Source organism: Rhineura floridana, chromosome 17 (assembly GCF_030035675.1).
Source record: "Rhineura floridana isolate rRhiFlo1 chromosome 17, rRhiFlo1.hap2, whole genome shotgun sequence".
NCBI lineage: Eukaryota > Metazoa > Chordata > Lepidosauria > Squamata > Rhineuridae > Rhineura > Rhineura floridana.
In genome coordinates this window covers 16,904,914-16,920,256 of record NC_084496.1, presented here as the reverse complement: position 1 = coordinate 16,920,256, position 15,343 = coordinate 16,904,914, and the positions used below count along the sequence as shown (strand labels likewise).

Here is a 15,343-nt window from a genome sequence, read left to right as displayed (position 1 = left end):
TATTATAAATAATAATCATCATCATGGTGCTCTATCATGTCCATATTCCCATATCATTATATATTAATTGTTGTAAACCACCCAGAGAACTTAGGCTATGGGGCGGTATACAAATGTAATAAATCATCATCATCATCATCATCATCATGATGTACAATGCTTCTAACAAATGCCAAATGTTCACACTTAGACTAAAACCATATTTTGATGTAGCCTTGTCAAGCGTCTATTCCTTTTAAAGATAGGTGTGTGTGTGTGTATAATTCAAACATTAAGAGATTGTCACAGGATTATTTTTACAAGAAAAAGCACAAATAGTTGTGTGCCAGTTGTTGCTACTGCAGAACTATTATTAGGCAAAAGAGGCTACAAGAGCCCACCAATGGGGGAGGGGGGAGGAGTGACTGGCCCAACTCCTATTGGTTCAATGGGTCTTATGCAAATGAAGCTCCTGGGCAGATTGCATTCCACCACCACCACCACTCAAAAATCAACAATGCCTGCGTAAGTATCAGTAAGCTATACCCCACAAAATAAGAAAAAGTTAACGCTTTCATTTCCCGTAACTATTTTGAGTACAATTTATACACACTGCATTTAGCCTTCGGAAAAAGATGGAGAATATTACATGCTGTATAGCTCATTTGCGAGAGACATGGAACATCCAGTATATTGATTCGGGGAAGGGGAAGGATCTCTAGCAGGTCAAGATGTTTTTCCTAAGGAAAGATTACTGTTAATGACAGTGTTTGTACTTCTAATTTAATCCAATGAACTGGGATGAATTGCCAGTGAAATCAATACTGGTGTAATCAACACAGTCATCATATCAACCACGCGCTCAATTCACCCTACAAAAAGGCGCACTCTTAAAGTCTTCCTCCACACTTAAATTCAGCGGCAAGTGTCCCACATGACTGAGCATGGAATCATGGAGCGGGTGAACATTAATTATGGTTAATACCAATTCTTTAAAAACTAGACTCTTAGCCAAGTATTTCTTTATGAACAACACGTCTATCATACACACACGTGCATATACACACAAACAAAACCATCAAGTAGGTAAGTAGTTCAATAAAATGAAGCAGTTAACGTTTACATTTCCCCTTAACATTTTATCCAGTTTAGTTTGGCTTTTCAAACCCCAGAAAAAGAACAAAATCAACTTACATTTCCATCACTCCTCTGTCCTCCTTTGTGTGTAATAACTACCACTTCCATCCATTTACGAAGGTGTTGCTGTAGGGCAAACCAATATTAAGAGTTATTTCCTGCAATCTTACAACCCCTATTAGGCAAGCAAGAGAACGTGGCCGATGCAATTATTTACAGTAAGCAAACCTTGTACAATATTTAGGAGCCCATTGAAATTTCAGTCATTTCTGATTTTTTAACTGAATGAAAAACTGGCCAATTTTTTTGCTCTGTTGCTAATCCACCTCCATCTCTACTTGATACTACAAGGTGTACCGAAAGAGCTCATTAAGCTGAAAAAATGGAGTAAGACAGGGATGGGGAACCTTTGGCCCTCCAGATGTTGCAAGGATGGCCAACGGCCAGAGGTAATGGGAGCTGAAGTTTGGCAACATCTGGAGGGCTGAAGATTACACCCCGGAGTAACAGGTGGCAGCAGTTATGTGCTACACATAACAGACCAAATTGGGGTGGGGGTGGGGAGAGAGAGAGAGAAACTGCCGTCCTGATTCTCTTTAGTAACTCAGGTCCACTTTTTTAGTTGCTAGTGGCTACTAAGCCCTTGGATATTATTTTATTTGGCACAACTAATACAGAAAATTATAACGATTAAAGACACGTTCGTCATCTCTATTATGTGTTTACTATACTATCATAATAAATGGACTATTGGAATGATGTTTCCAAGTCTATGAATGTTTGCCAAAACAGTCTGACACTTTTGTGGTTTATTATTTAAAGAAAGGTGCATGTTTTCTTTTCAATTTAGTAGCACTTTTTAAAGCCGAAGAGTTCACATTCAGCTTCCAATTCATTTACTCCAGTTTTCCACCACACATCCACTCCATGTCTAACACCCAATTTATTCACAAATAAAGAGAAAAAAGATTCCTTCTGCAAATCTATTAAATAACGTTTAAGCCTCCACTTTGAAACTTTGATTTCAGGGTGACATTTGCTTAAAAATCATTCAAGCAGTTCCATGTTCTTACCATCATTTGATCACAGAACTTGTCATTAAAGGAATTAGGGAAGAGTCGAGTCACTGAAGTTAGACGGTTCACAACATTCAGTGTCAAACTTCGGTAATCACCCAACATCATAAGCAAAGGCCTCATGTGTGTGTGAATCTGGTCAACTTCAATTGTAGCGCCTTCCAAAAACTGCAAGAAAGCCACATAAACGTCATCATAAAAGTACATCTATGCAAGTATTTATATACAAAGCTGAGTTTTAGACTGCACATTTAAATTATCCAGAGAGTGAAAAAAACTACTGCTGTAATGGTGACTTTTAATAAATTAAAGTATATAGGCCAGGTGCAGACACAATCATGGTTTCTTGCCTTACTCTTGGTAAAGATCCCAAACTGAGTGAAACCCCATAACTGAAGTTGTTAAGCTAAGACTGCTCCCAGAAGGCGTGCAATTGCAGACACCAGAGAAACCCATTTGCCATCTTGCAAGCAGAAAACCTGGGTTTAAAAAAAAAGTTAATATAAAAATAAACAAACATGGCTGCCAACCAAGTTGTGAAGCCAAGTCTTTAAATATTGCTTAGATATTCAGAGGTAAAATTTAACCATGGTTAAAAAAAACAAAACATGATTCAAGTGTTACATTTGGATAGGGTCACACAGAAAAAGGTTGCGCACTGGCAATTACATTCTTCAACTGGAAGGGTTCCTTCAATAAATAAATTCTATAAGCATCTTTAGAGATCCTGCTCATATTACCATCAGGTCAAGCTTCTGTAATGACAGAATGATAGGTATGGGCCAGGGCTTGTTGAAGTCAAGCAGGCCTGGGTCTAGCCAATCCCTGGATGGAAGGCCACCTGAGAATCTTAATTGTGCCCTCTTGAGTTTACTAGAAATGTGATACACAAACAAAACATACAGGACACACACAAAAGCAAACCAGTCTGCTTCACGTATAGCATTTACTAACAACATGTCTGCCATGGCCACAGCCCAGGAATTCCTAGTCCTTCCTATGTGGATTTGCTGGCACTGAAATCTGCAGATCCCCTGAAACCTGTGACGACACATCTTCCATCAGGCCAAACTTTTTTAAATATCAAGAAAGACCCAAGGAGCTTTCCCCAAATAAGTTCCCACTTCCTGAAACCCTGCTGCCTAGAAGAAGCCAACAGCTGCAGAAAAAGACACCTGTCCTTTAACGGGGCCTGTCCTCCTGAATTTTTAGCCCAGATTATAATGCTCTACTAAAGCAACCTGCTCATTCTGCCTCAGCTGCAGGACTGCTAACTGTGGTCCTCATCCAGCACTTTGATCTTTGTCCAAGTCCCTGACATGGCATGACCTTGCCTTCGCTTACAGTCCATTCCAGAACCCTAGGCTGACTGGTCTCCATCTTGTTGGTTCATTAAGATCCCTTAGTGCTGGACGTCACAATGGATAAGGCAGTGGCAAGACCAATACCGTGGCCTCTTGGGCCATGTAAACCCTGCCATCAAGATCTAGGACACTTAGCTCATTTTTCCAACTCTTTTGAAAAGACTTCACAGCTTCAGTATTTTGCCTACTAAAGTCTGCAGGACTCAGTACCTGCTTAGTGTGTTAATGCATTTCCAGTCCTGCCATTCAATATGAACAAGATACAGATTTCAAGCAGCAATCAATAGTTACATTAGCTATTTAGGTGCTATAATTAAAAACATTAAAGTTCCATTATAGTTATGACATAAACAGCCCACTCCCAAGATTATAGGACCCATAACAGCATGACATTAATAAAGCACCTCAGAATAATGTTCTTTCTTTGGGAGGTGGTTGTACATACATTTGAGTGGCAGAAGAAGTGTTACATCCAAGATCAAGCCATAAAAAAAAATCACAGCACCCTAATTATACTGGCATCATGCAAATACAGATATAAACAGAGCATCCATTAATCCCAATGGTAGCATGGCTTCCTTGTTACTCAGCTCTTAAGGAAAAAAGAAAGTCAATACAAAGCAGCTTTGTTTCAGTACCACAAACCTTTCTCATGCAAGCCTCTCCTGCCTCCTGGAGTTCATTATTTGTTGAGTTAAGTGCCTTGAAAAGTGCAGCAATGATTTTCTCTCTGGACTGAGGCAAGTAATTGCAGGCAGCTAAGGCATCTGCAGAATTCAAAGGAAATGGGGGCTTCCTTATTAACTGAAAACTCAAAAGGGTAAGAAACAATTCTTTTATTATTTCTGTAACGTTTCTTTGATTTCTTCCCAAATTACTGACAGCTTAACATGCTTTGCCAACAGCACCAGGCTTCAGGAGAAGGAGTGGAGGGATGATCATTTGTAGTTTTACAAGCAGCTTATTTCCAAAGTACATTTAGAATTCTGGCCATCACCATATGTGAAGAGAGGGAAAATGTTCTGAGAAAGTAGAGAACGATGAATGACAAGTGGTGCAAAGAAACAGGCTGTTACCCATTCCTGACAGGTGAATGTGGTTTCTGGTTGTGCCAGTGAACTTGGAATGGGATTATATGCCAATTTATTTAGCCAAGCTTCTATACTACTATACCATAATTAAAATGTATAATAAACAAGCGTATTAAAACAGCATAACAAGAGTTTTACTGAGTTGTACACCACCCTGAGCTCTTTTTTGGGGGAGGGAAAGGTGGCATATAAACATAAATAAATAAATAGTGTTTGTTCTGAAAAAATTAAACAAACAGAATAGAGAGTTTGGGCCCAAACCTACTGTAGTTTAGCTTTACATTCTAGCAAAACCCCGACAGTTTGCCAGTTTCTCAACAGTGGAGATAACACTGTCCTTTAAATGCTATCTTCCAACTCCCTATCAAGAGAAAAGAAAAATTGTTTTGTTTCAGAAAGCACCCTGTCCTTAATTCACAGGACTTGTAGCAGAATGACTGACTTCCTATTCATATGATGGAATGATCATCACAGGTAACCTTTCCTCTCAGCATCTGCTTACTACGGTGCTATAAAAATGCCAATATGAACAGGGCAAACTGCAATGAAAGCATCAAAGTGATCTGGCTATTACTGCTGTTTCCACTGCCATATGAAAGCATCCACTGCCATATGAAAATGGCAGAAACAGCACTGTTAACATGGCTCAGATATTAGCCACAGTTTTCTGTTTCAGGTTGTGCCCAGAGGATGATAAGCTGAAATCTCTTATGGGCTGCAAAATTTACTGAGTAAGAGTCACAGCTCAGCTGGAAAGCTCACACACCACATTCACAAGGTCCTAAATTTGCTCCTTGGCTCTCCAGGTTTTTTTTAAAGTGACTCAGCACAAAGCAAGGCTAAGAAAGAAACTGGTGAGCTCCTGCAGGCCAAAGTAGACAATACTGGACTAGATAAACCAACCATCTGACTTTGTATAAGGGAGCTGCATATGTTTATTCACTAATAGAAAAAAAACCTTGCAGTCTAAGAACGTACCTATACCCAACAAATATTTCTATCAAACTTGAAAAAGAATTTGGTAACATGTGCCTCTGAGCATATGGTGAGTGGTGGCCTGCCATCTTCAAAGATGGAGAATTACATTTTTGTATGTTTGTTGGTGTTCTTACTTTGCTTCTTTTCTGTGTTACTACAGTTTCTACAGAGAATCTAACCTAGAAAATTATATTTCTCTCATTATTCATTGTAGAAATCTGTGTCAAATTTATTTTTAATAATTTCAAAGCTTTTTTATTGGGCAATGTCATATGATGGTGAAGACAGCCTTTTGTGTTTTAAACTGGAGGTTATGTTCTTTCTTTTTGGGGTACCTTGTTGAATCTGAAACTGCAGTTTGATGTAAAATCAGTCACATTACAATATGTTGCTACTTAAGCAATGACTCTAGCTGTTGGAAAAAACAAACTTGGCCTGCCCAAGATGCATATTTTCAGCCTGCTATGCTTAAGTTACTCCACTTCAGGAAAGGTGGGCATGGTCAATTAAAAACATAGAGCACAGCTAGAATTTTGCTATGAATATATTTCACGTCTCTCTGTTTTATCTTGTGCAAACTGAGACAGTCCTCATATCCATTAGAAACTATTCTGCAGAACAGTTAATGCCATTTTTCCACATTTGTTTTTGGAGCTTTTTTTTAGTGTTGCAAAATGTTGCTGTACTTCACATATTCACAGAAACAGAAGCAAAAGAGAATGTTCTGTTTCTTGACTCCTAACAGAGCAGAGCACAGGGAGCTGTCTCAGTTGGTCTACAGGTGAGGGCATATAAGCAAGCCAGCTTTCAGAGAGCGAGCGAACAGGGAGAGCAAACAGGAGTTTGACAAAAGAGTTCGGCAGGGGAGGTCCCTAAAAAAACCCCAAACAAATTCCTAATTCTCCTTGTACAGCGCACCGCATACCAGTAGAACTCTCAAGTTTACCCTGAAGTAGGATAGGACAAAGCACAGGCCACTCCAAAACAAGTAGTTAGGAAGAAACATAAGGCAGAAGAGAGAATGAATGGGAAGGATGCTCCAGTGGTTGTGACCTGCAAGGTGTGTGCCATGTTTGTTTTCTTGCAGGAGAACAACATGGCATACACGTGCTACAAGTGCAAGCTTGTGGCACTGTTGGAAGAAAAAGTGAGAGGCCTGGAATGGCGGGTGGCCATACTGAGGACTATAAGAGAAGATGAAGAGTTCTTAAACAGAACATTGGAACAACAGCAGCAAAGAGAAGTGGAGGTGGAAGAGCAACAGCAAGTGGTAGCAGAAGAGGAGACTGCTTTGGAGAGGAACAATGAAGTGGAGGAAACTCCGTGGGAAAGGGTGACAGTTAGGAGCAGAAGAGCTAGAAGACACCCTTCACCAGTGGAGCTATGGAACAGCTTTCAACCACTCGAGGATGAGACTGGAGGACAGCCTGTGGTGGAAGAATTACAGGAGACCCCGTGCGACAACGAGCAAGAGGTTGAAGCTCAATCAAGCAGGGACAATGAAACCACGTCCCACAACAAGAAGAGAAGAGTACTAGTAGTGGGAGACTCCCTATTGCGAGGGATCGAAACCCAAGTATGCAGAGAAGATCCATGGACTCGCCAGGTATGCTGTCTACCAGGAGGATGGATTAGAGATGTGACGGAAGGGTTGCCATCACTCATCAAGCCACCAACACGTATCCCTTTCTCCTCATCCATGTGGGAACAAATGATACTGCCAAACGGAGCTATGAAGAAATCACATCAGACTATGAAGCTCTGGGAAGGAAACTCAAGGACTTTGGGGCCCAGATAGGTTTTTCATCCATCCTTCCAGTACTTAGAAGAGGAGTAGAAAGGGAAAGGAAAATACTCCATGTCAATGAATGGCTACGAATGTGGTGCCGACGTGAGAGATTTGGATTCTGGGACCACAGGCTATACTTTCTGGAAGATGGACTGCTGGTAAATGATGAGTTGCATCTCACAAGAACTGGGAAGAATGTGTTTGGCCACAGCATGGAGAAGTTCATCAGGAAGGCTTTAAACTGAATCCTAAGGGGGAAGGAGACGTAAACTTGGTGGTAACGACTGATGAAGGCTTGTGCACAGTAATGGGAACAGAAAGATCAGATCTAATAGGGCCCAGTAACAGTCCTCAGAAAAAAGTAGTAAGGAAGCCAAGCCATAAATCACATGGTCTTCGATGCCTGTATACTAATGCACAGAGCATGGGAAACAAGCAGGACAAACTTGAACTCTTAGAATCATAGAATAGTAGAATTGGAAGGGGGCTACAAGGCCATCGGGTTCAACCCCCTGCTCAATGCAGGAATCCAAATCAAAGCATTCCCCACAGATGGCTGTCCAGCTGCCTCTTGAATGCCTCCAGTGTCGGAGAGCCCACTACCTCTCTAGGTAATTGGTTCCATTGTTGTATGGCTCTAACAGTTAGGAGGTTTTTCCTGATGTCCAGTCGAAATCTGGCTTCCTGCAACTTGAGCCCATTATTCCGTCTCCTGCACTCAGGGATGACTGAGAAGAGATCCCGGCCCTCCTCTGTGTGACAACCTTTCATGTACTTGAAGAGTGCTATCATATCTCCCCTCAGTCTTCTCTTCTCCAGGCTAAACATGCCCAGTTCTTTCAGTCTCTCCTCATAGGGCTTGGTTTTTAGTCCCCTGATCATCCTTGTTGCCCTCCTCTGAACTTGTTCCAGTTTGTCTGCATCCTTCTTGATTCTATGATTTACTACAGGAAACTTCACTAAAATTGCAAAGTAAATCACACATATTTAAAGTGACTATCTGAACAATATCAACTGTTTTAATATTGTTGCTTCCTCCCTGCTAAAACAAGATCAGCACAGCACATGTCTTGTTTCTGTTATCTGGGCTGATTGCAGGTGTTGCCACCACTCACCCTATGCTCAGAGGCACAGGTTACCAAATTCTTCCAAGCTACACAGGAAGTGGAATGGACTGTGAAAGACCAACTCAAATTGTGTTTGCATTTTTACAGTTTTATAAGCAGTACAATAACTCAAAGAGGAGGTCAGATCTCCTGCTCCCCTGGTGCATTCACTATAGCTGCCCAATTTCCCTGCTTTTTAAAGTTTGATGGAAAATATCTTTGGGCTGTAGGTAGGTTCATAAACCACAAGGTTTTCTGCCTATTTCTTTGCTTTTTAATCCAGGAGGTAAGAAATGGGATCCTGTGCAAGTTTGCTGAGAATGGATTGATCATTTGTATGCTTATTGAGTTCAGTGGGATTTACTCCCGTGCAATCATGCTTAGGATAGGTAAAACTGACCATGGGAGAGAGACCTGGAGTGGGCAGGGGAGGAGGGGAAAGGGAGAGGAGAGGGGAAGTAGGGGAAAGGCCCGTCTGATCATTTGTATGCTTATTGAGTTCAGCGGGTTTTACTAGGATAGGTAAAACTGACCATGGGGGAGGGGGAGGGGAGAGTTGAGGGAAGAAGGAAGGGGGGAGAGGGAAGAAGGAAGGGGGGAGAGGGGAGCAGAAGGGGGAGGGGGAAGGAGGGGATTGGAAGAGGAGGGGGAGGGGTGAAGGGTGAAGGAAGGGGGAGGGAAGGGGCAAGAAGGAGCAGATAGGAGGGAGGAGGAGAGCAGGGCAGGTTTGATCGTTTGCATACTTTTTGAGTTCAGTGGGATTTACTACTGTGCAATCCTGATTAGGATAGGTGAAACTGACCTGGGGGAGGGGCAGAAGGGGGAGGGAGGAGATTGGATGGGTGGTCACTGGGCAGAGTTGAAGCCCCTTTCCTTTCCAAAAGGAAAACACTGTGAACAGTAGCACTTTTTCATAGTTTCCTCCACCTTTTTATTCTACAGCAGGCACATGTAGGGGAATAGGAGTCTCCTCTCAGCACCCTTCACAAACTATACTTCCCAGGATTCTTTGGGGAGAGGCATGACTGTCTAAAGTGAAATAAAGGTCTGGTGTGGGTGTGGCCCTCTGATTAGCCAAGCCCAGCAGCTGTGAGTCTGGTTTTTAGAACACTGACAGCTGGTTTTTACTGAGCATGCCTGGGCTTATCACTGAGTTCAATGCTCAATTTCTTAAATTAATTAGCAACCCAGCCAGACATTTTTTAAACTTTTAAACTGAAGAAGATGAAGGTCAGAGTATGGGGCAAGGTCAGTAATAGGATTGCAGGTGCCCTGTGAACATGGCTGATTTTTAATTAGTTTCAACAAATTATGAGAACTCTGAGAGAAATAAGTCTAAAAGGGGTCTGTTTTTTCTCTCTCTCTTTTTACATTTCGAACTCTTGATTCCCTCTGACTGTTTTGTGTATCGCCATGAAAATTTAGAGGGTGTTTCTGAGTTCAGGACTATACGTTTTGTAAGGCTTTGTTTTGAAATGAGCTTATGGGTAACATCAGAACGGCATGGGGGTATTTTCAATTTAACACTGCAGAATGTGAAAAATCCATGCTGACTATAGCATAGAGCCACTCTTGTGACTTTATAATTAAAAAGGAAATAGTAGCTTGGTCTGGCTGACACCCCAGCTCATGCATTCTCTTCTGTTGTGCTCTGCAATTTCCTTCAGTTTCGGAGGCAATCATCAGTTGTCATTACATCTGGATGGGTAAACTATTGTTTGCATTTGTTCCCCCCCCTTCCCAAACAAGAAATTGCAAAAGACAGTATGAAGCTGCTTTATGATTTGGCGGGCAAGTGCAAGCCATAGTTTGCCCATCTGGATGTAATGACAATCAATGTTTTACCTCCTAGAGGAGGGAGGGAATTATGGCTTATTCCACAAAGCTCAGTTGTACTCTGGTTTGACATAACTCTTGAGCTGAACCTACGCATGTGTTGAACTTTTCTTTACTGTGATCATGATTGTTTTTTGTTCCTCTTCTTGTGCTTCAGGTGTTTGTCCTGAAATATCACACCACTGCACGCTATCAGCTTTCCGTGATCGTTAAAAAGTGCAAACCGCAGTCTGAACTTGGGGCAGGAGAAGCAGCATTGCCTGGTGTACCAGCTGGAGGAAACACAGCACCAGTTCCTGTTCCATCCCCTGCTCCAACCACTCCTGTGGCCCCTGTCTCAGGACCCGTCTTTGAAAAGCAAGGGGAGAAGGAGAAGGAAGACAAGCAGACATTCCAAGTCACTGATTGCCGAAGCATAGTAAAAACCTGGGTCTATGGCACCCACAGGGGATATGTGAATACCAGGCTTATTCCACAAAGCTCAGTTGTAGTCTGGTTTGACATTACTCTTGAGCTGAAACTTACTCCCCTGCAATCATGCTTAGGATAGGTGAAACTGACCACAGGGGATGGGGAAGGGAAGAAGAGGATGGGAGCAGGCAGGAGGAGAAGAAGGACAGGTTTGATCCTTTGCATGTTTATTGAATTCAGTGGGATTTACTCCCATGCAATCATGATTAGGATAGGTAAAACTGACCATGGGGAGGGAGGCCTGGAGTGGGCAGGGGAGGAGGAAAAAGGAAGAGAGGAGGGGAGGAAGAAGGGAGGAGGAAGGGAGAGGAGAGGGAGGGAAAAGGCAGGTCTGATTATTTGCATGCATATTGAGTTCAGGGGGATTAACTCCCGTGCAGTCATGGCTAGGATAGATAAAATTGACCATGAGGGAGGTGGAGGGGGAGAGGAGATGAGAGGAAAGGAGGAGGGGGGAAGGGAAGCAGGAGGAGGAGGAGGGGGAAGGAGGGGATTGGAAGGGGAGGGGGAGGGGTGAAGCAAGGGGGAGGGAAGGGTCAAAAGAGGGGAGGGGAGGGAGGAGGAGGGGAGGGCAAGGCTGATCATTTGCATGCTTATTGAGTTCAGTGGGATTAACTCCTGTGCAATCATGCTTATGATAGGTGAAAATGACCGGGGGGAGGGGCAGAAATTGGATGGGTGGGCACTGGGCAGAGGGGAAGCCCCTTTCCTTTCCAAAAGGAAAACATTGTGAACAGTAGCATTCTTTGTCAGGGTTTCCCCCACCTTTTTATTCTACAGCAGGCACATGTAGCCTCCCCACACAAATTTAAACCAAAGCTGTTCCTGGCCACATCCACACCAGACCTTTAGTTCACTTTACACAGTCATGGCTTCTCCCAAAGAAGTGTAGTTAGTGAAGAGTGCTGATAGGTGCTAGGAGATGCCCTGTTCCCATCACAGAGCTTCAATCAGAGCGGCTGACTATTAAACTACGCTGGTCACTGGAGCTCTGTCAGGGGAAAAAGAGTCTCTTCTCAGCACCCTTCACAAACGACACTTCCCAGGATTGTACAGGGGAAGCCATGACTGTCTAAAGTGAAATAAAGGTCTGGTGTGAGTGCGTCCCCCCTGATTAGCCAAGCCAAGCAGCTGTGAGTCTGGCTTTTAGAACACTGACAGGTGGTTCTTACTGAGCACGCCCGGGCTTATCATTGAGTTCAACTCTAAATTTCTTAAATTAACGAAAAATCAGCCAGGCATTTTTTTAACTTTTAAACTGAAGAAGATGAAGGTCAGAGTATGAAACAAGGTCAGTAATATGATTACAGGTGAGCATGGCTGATTTTTAATTCATTTCAACACATTATGAGAACTCTGACAGAAAAAGTCCAACAGGGGTCTGGTTTTTCTCTCTCTCTTTTTACACTTTGAACTCTTGATTCTCTCAGACTGTTTTGTGTATCATTATGAAAATTTAGAGGTTGTTATACAAGCGTTTCTGAGTTCAGGACTATAAGTTTTTTAAGGTTTTGTTTTGAAATGAGCTTATGGGAAGCATCAGAATGGCATGGGGGGTATTTTCAATTTAACATTGTGGAACATGAAAAATCCATGCTGACTATGGTATACAGCCATTCTCATGTTAAGATCAGCCCACTGGTAGGCAACAGCCTGTGGACTTCTTTAAGTCTACAGTTGCAAATCCTTTTTCTAGTACAGCATCAAACTTGGTGCTGTCTATACAATGCAGCATACACTAGTTATATTCAAAGGCTTATAAAACTTACTCAGTGCTGCAATTCGAAGAGGTACTAATGAGGGAAGACTCTTGTAGCAGGGAAGTTTCATCAAAGCACAATCTTCAGCCTCACACAAATTCAACAGCTGGAAGTTAAGATGGAATAGAGTTTACTCCTTGTTTTGAGCAAAGGCGATCAATAGCCTAGGAAGAAGATTTATAGCCTAGGAGGAAAAAAACTCTAAACACTAATATTAGCTCCAACTTTAAATTGATTGCCAATTATTGTTTTGAAGCCAAACACAAACATGCACATTTCATTAACAAAAATATTAGATGTTCCAAAAGGTTCCCCCATTGTTGTCCATTGTTTTAATCTGGCAAGGCTAGCAACAGCCTACCTTGTAATAACATAACTGGTCCAAGCTGTTTACTTAAAGCTTATATTTTGTAAATTTTGAACCATGATTATGAACAATGGATCAGTTTGATAACCCAACTTCAATTCTCTGTATCTAAGCCATATAAAATAGTTCAGAGCTGCATACCATAATTCATTTAAAGCTACGTAGGACAAACTCCCGCCTGTTAATTAAAACTGCATTCCGTTTCACTTTACAAAAAATGTTATTGCAAAGGAATTTTTAAAAAATAGACCTTGTAAAATAAATATGTTTAGTACAGTCAGAAAAAAAATGTCAAGGAGTCCTGGCAAGGGTACATCTGAATGTCTAAACATAACAGAATTAACTAATTACAGCTGATGTATGACAGACTTACAAAGCATGTCCACACTTCTCACTTATATTTTTGTATTGTATTGTTTTGCATTGTTTAATAATTATGGCTTCCCCCAAAGAATCTTGTTACTCCCAGGTAAGTGTTCACAGGATCACAGCCCAAGATGGCAGCATAGATAAACCCACAGAGAGACATTTTTAAACTTCCAAACATGTATACCAAAGGCAAGTACCTCTGTATAGAATACTTTGTGTTCTACAACATTTAGATCCATGGTAAAAAGTCTGGGTTGAAGTGTGGTGCAAAATGTGTTTCCCTCCATCAAACCGATCTGGGCATTTGCAGGCTGATGCCTAAGTAAGTGTTTTTTCGGAGGAACCATGTCCTGGAGGACCTAGAAAATAGCAGGTAGCATCAGAAGAGGAGCCTTGGTTGCACACTTTCAACATCATCATGCCCTTGTCTTCAACCATTATACAGTCTTATAGGAAGGCTAATCAAATTCAAGTTTAGGACACACAGAAAACACCACTTCTTCAATACAACCATCTCCAATTAAACCTGCAAAATTTCTCATTAGTTGCCATTAATAGATAACTCCCATAGTGCTCCTATGACTTGAAAGGTCAATGTCGCCGCTAATCCTTCGAGGACCCTTCAATCATACTATTTTAACCTTGCAAAATTCACCTGTTATCAGAAGGTATCATCCACAGACACAACACACAAGACAGTATGACAGAGTATATGAAAAATGGAAAACTGAGTGGTTCAAAGAAAAGCAAGGCCTGAAAAAGTAATCACACACATGGTTTCCAGAATGTGTAATGCAAAGGGAAAGCCCATGTTTTATTTTGAACTGTTTTTAATACTGATCAATTGCTTAACTCACTATGGGACTTTATGATGAAGGGAGGGTAAGAAATCTGCTGGTAGTGGTGGTAGTAGCAGTAGCAGCAGCAGCAGCAGCAGCAGCAGCAAGCAATGATGATGATGATATAGTAAATGTCATGAAAATAATAAAATAAAGCAATGTGTAGTGGTCAGAGCAGGGGTGGGGAACCTGTGCCCTCCGACTGGTGCTGATCTAGAACATCATCCCTGAACATTGGCTATGTTGACTGGGGCTGACTGGAGTTGAAGTTCAAGAACAACAGGAGGTTCCCTACCACTAATAATAATAATAATAATAATAATAATAATAATAATAATAATAATAATAATAAATTTAATTTCTTCGTCGCCTATCTGGCCAATGGCCACTCTAGGCGACTTACAAAATTATTAAAATACAATTAATAAAATACAGTAATACAATAAAAACAATAGATCTACAACAACAATATTAAAACTGGGTAGGAGGCATTACAATTATATCGATTAACCCTCCCCGGATACCCCGAAGGCCTGCTGAAAAAGCCAGGTCTTTAAGGCTTTCCGAAATACATTTAGGGAAGAGGCATGCCGGAGATCTTGTGGGAGGGAGTTCCAAAGAGTGGGGGCCGCCACTGAGAATGCCCTCTCTCTTGTACCCACCAATCTGGCTGTTTTTGTTGGCGGGATTGAGAGAAGGCCCTGTGTGGCCGATCTTGTCGGGCGGCATAATTGGTGGCGTTGAAGGCGCTCCGTGAGATAAACTGGGCTGAAACCGTATAGGGATTTAAAGGTCAATACCAACACCTTGAATTGGGCTCGGAAAACAACTGGAAGCCAGTGTAGGTCGAACAACACTGGTGTGATGTGATCTCGGCGGCGACTATTCGTAAGTAGTCGAGCCGCCGCATTTTGTATCAGTTGTAATTTCCGGACCGTTTTCAAGGGTAACCCCACATAGAGCGCATTACAGTAGTCCAAACGAGAGGTGATCAGGGCGTGTACCACCAGTGGGAGCTGATGAACAGGAAGGTAGGATTGCAGCCTTCGTATGAGGTGTAGTTGGTACCAGGCTGCCCGGCTCACTGCTGAAATCTGAGCTTCCATGGACAGCCTGGAATCAAGCACAACCCCAAGGCTGCGGACCTGGTCCTTTAGGGGTAAACTCACCCCATTGAACTT

The 15,343-nt window shown here is 42.1% G+C and overlaps 1 protein-coding gene across 3 annotated transcripts in view; it reads right to left on the bottom strand.

Moving 5' to 3' along the window:
* TRRAP (transformation/transcription domain associated protein) overlaps positions 1-15,343 on the bottom strand; it is a 321,632-nt gene that overhangs the window by 251,630 nt on the left and 54,659 nt on the right. For all 3 annotated transcript variants that reach the window (XM_061599260.1, XM_061599263.1, XM_061599262.1), the window contains exons 27-31: positions 13,521-13,682; positions 12,597-12,693; positions 4,202-4,323; positions 2,190-2,360; positions 1,174-1,242 (exon numbers count right to left, since the gene is read on the bottom strand). In XM_061599260.1, the coding sequence (XP_061455244.1) occupies positions 1,174-1,242; positions 2,190-2,360; positions 4,202-4,323; positions 12,597-12,693; positions 13,521-13,682 (621 nt within the window). The remainder of the gene's footprint in view (positions 1-1,173; positions 1,243-2,189; positions 2,361-4,201; positions 4,324-12,596; positions 12,694-13,520; positions 13,683-15,343) is intronic.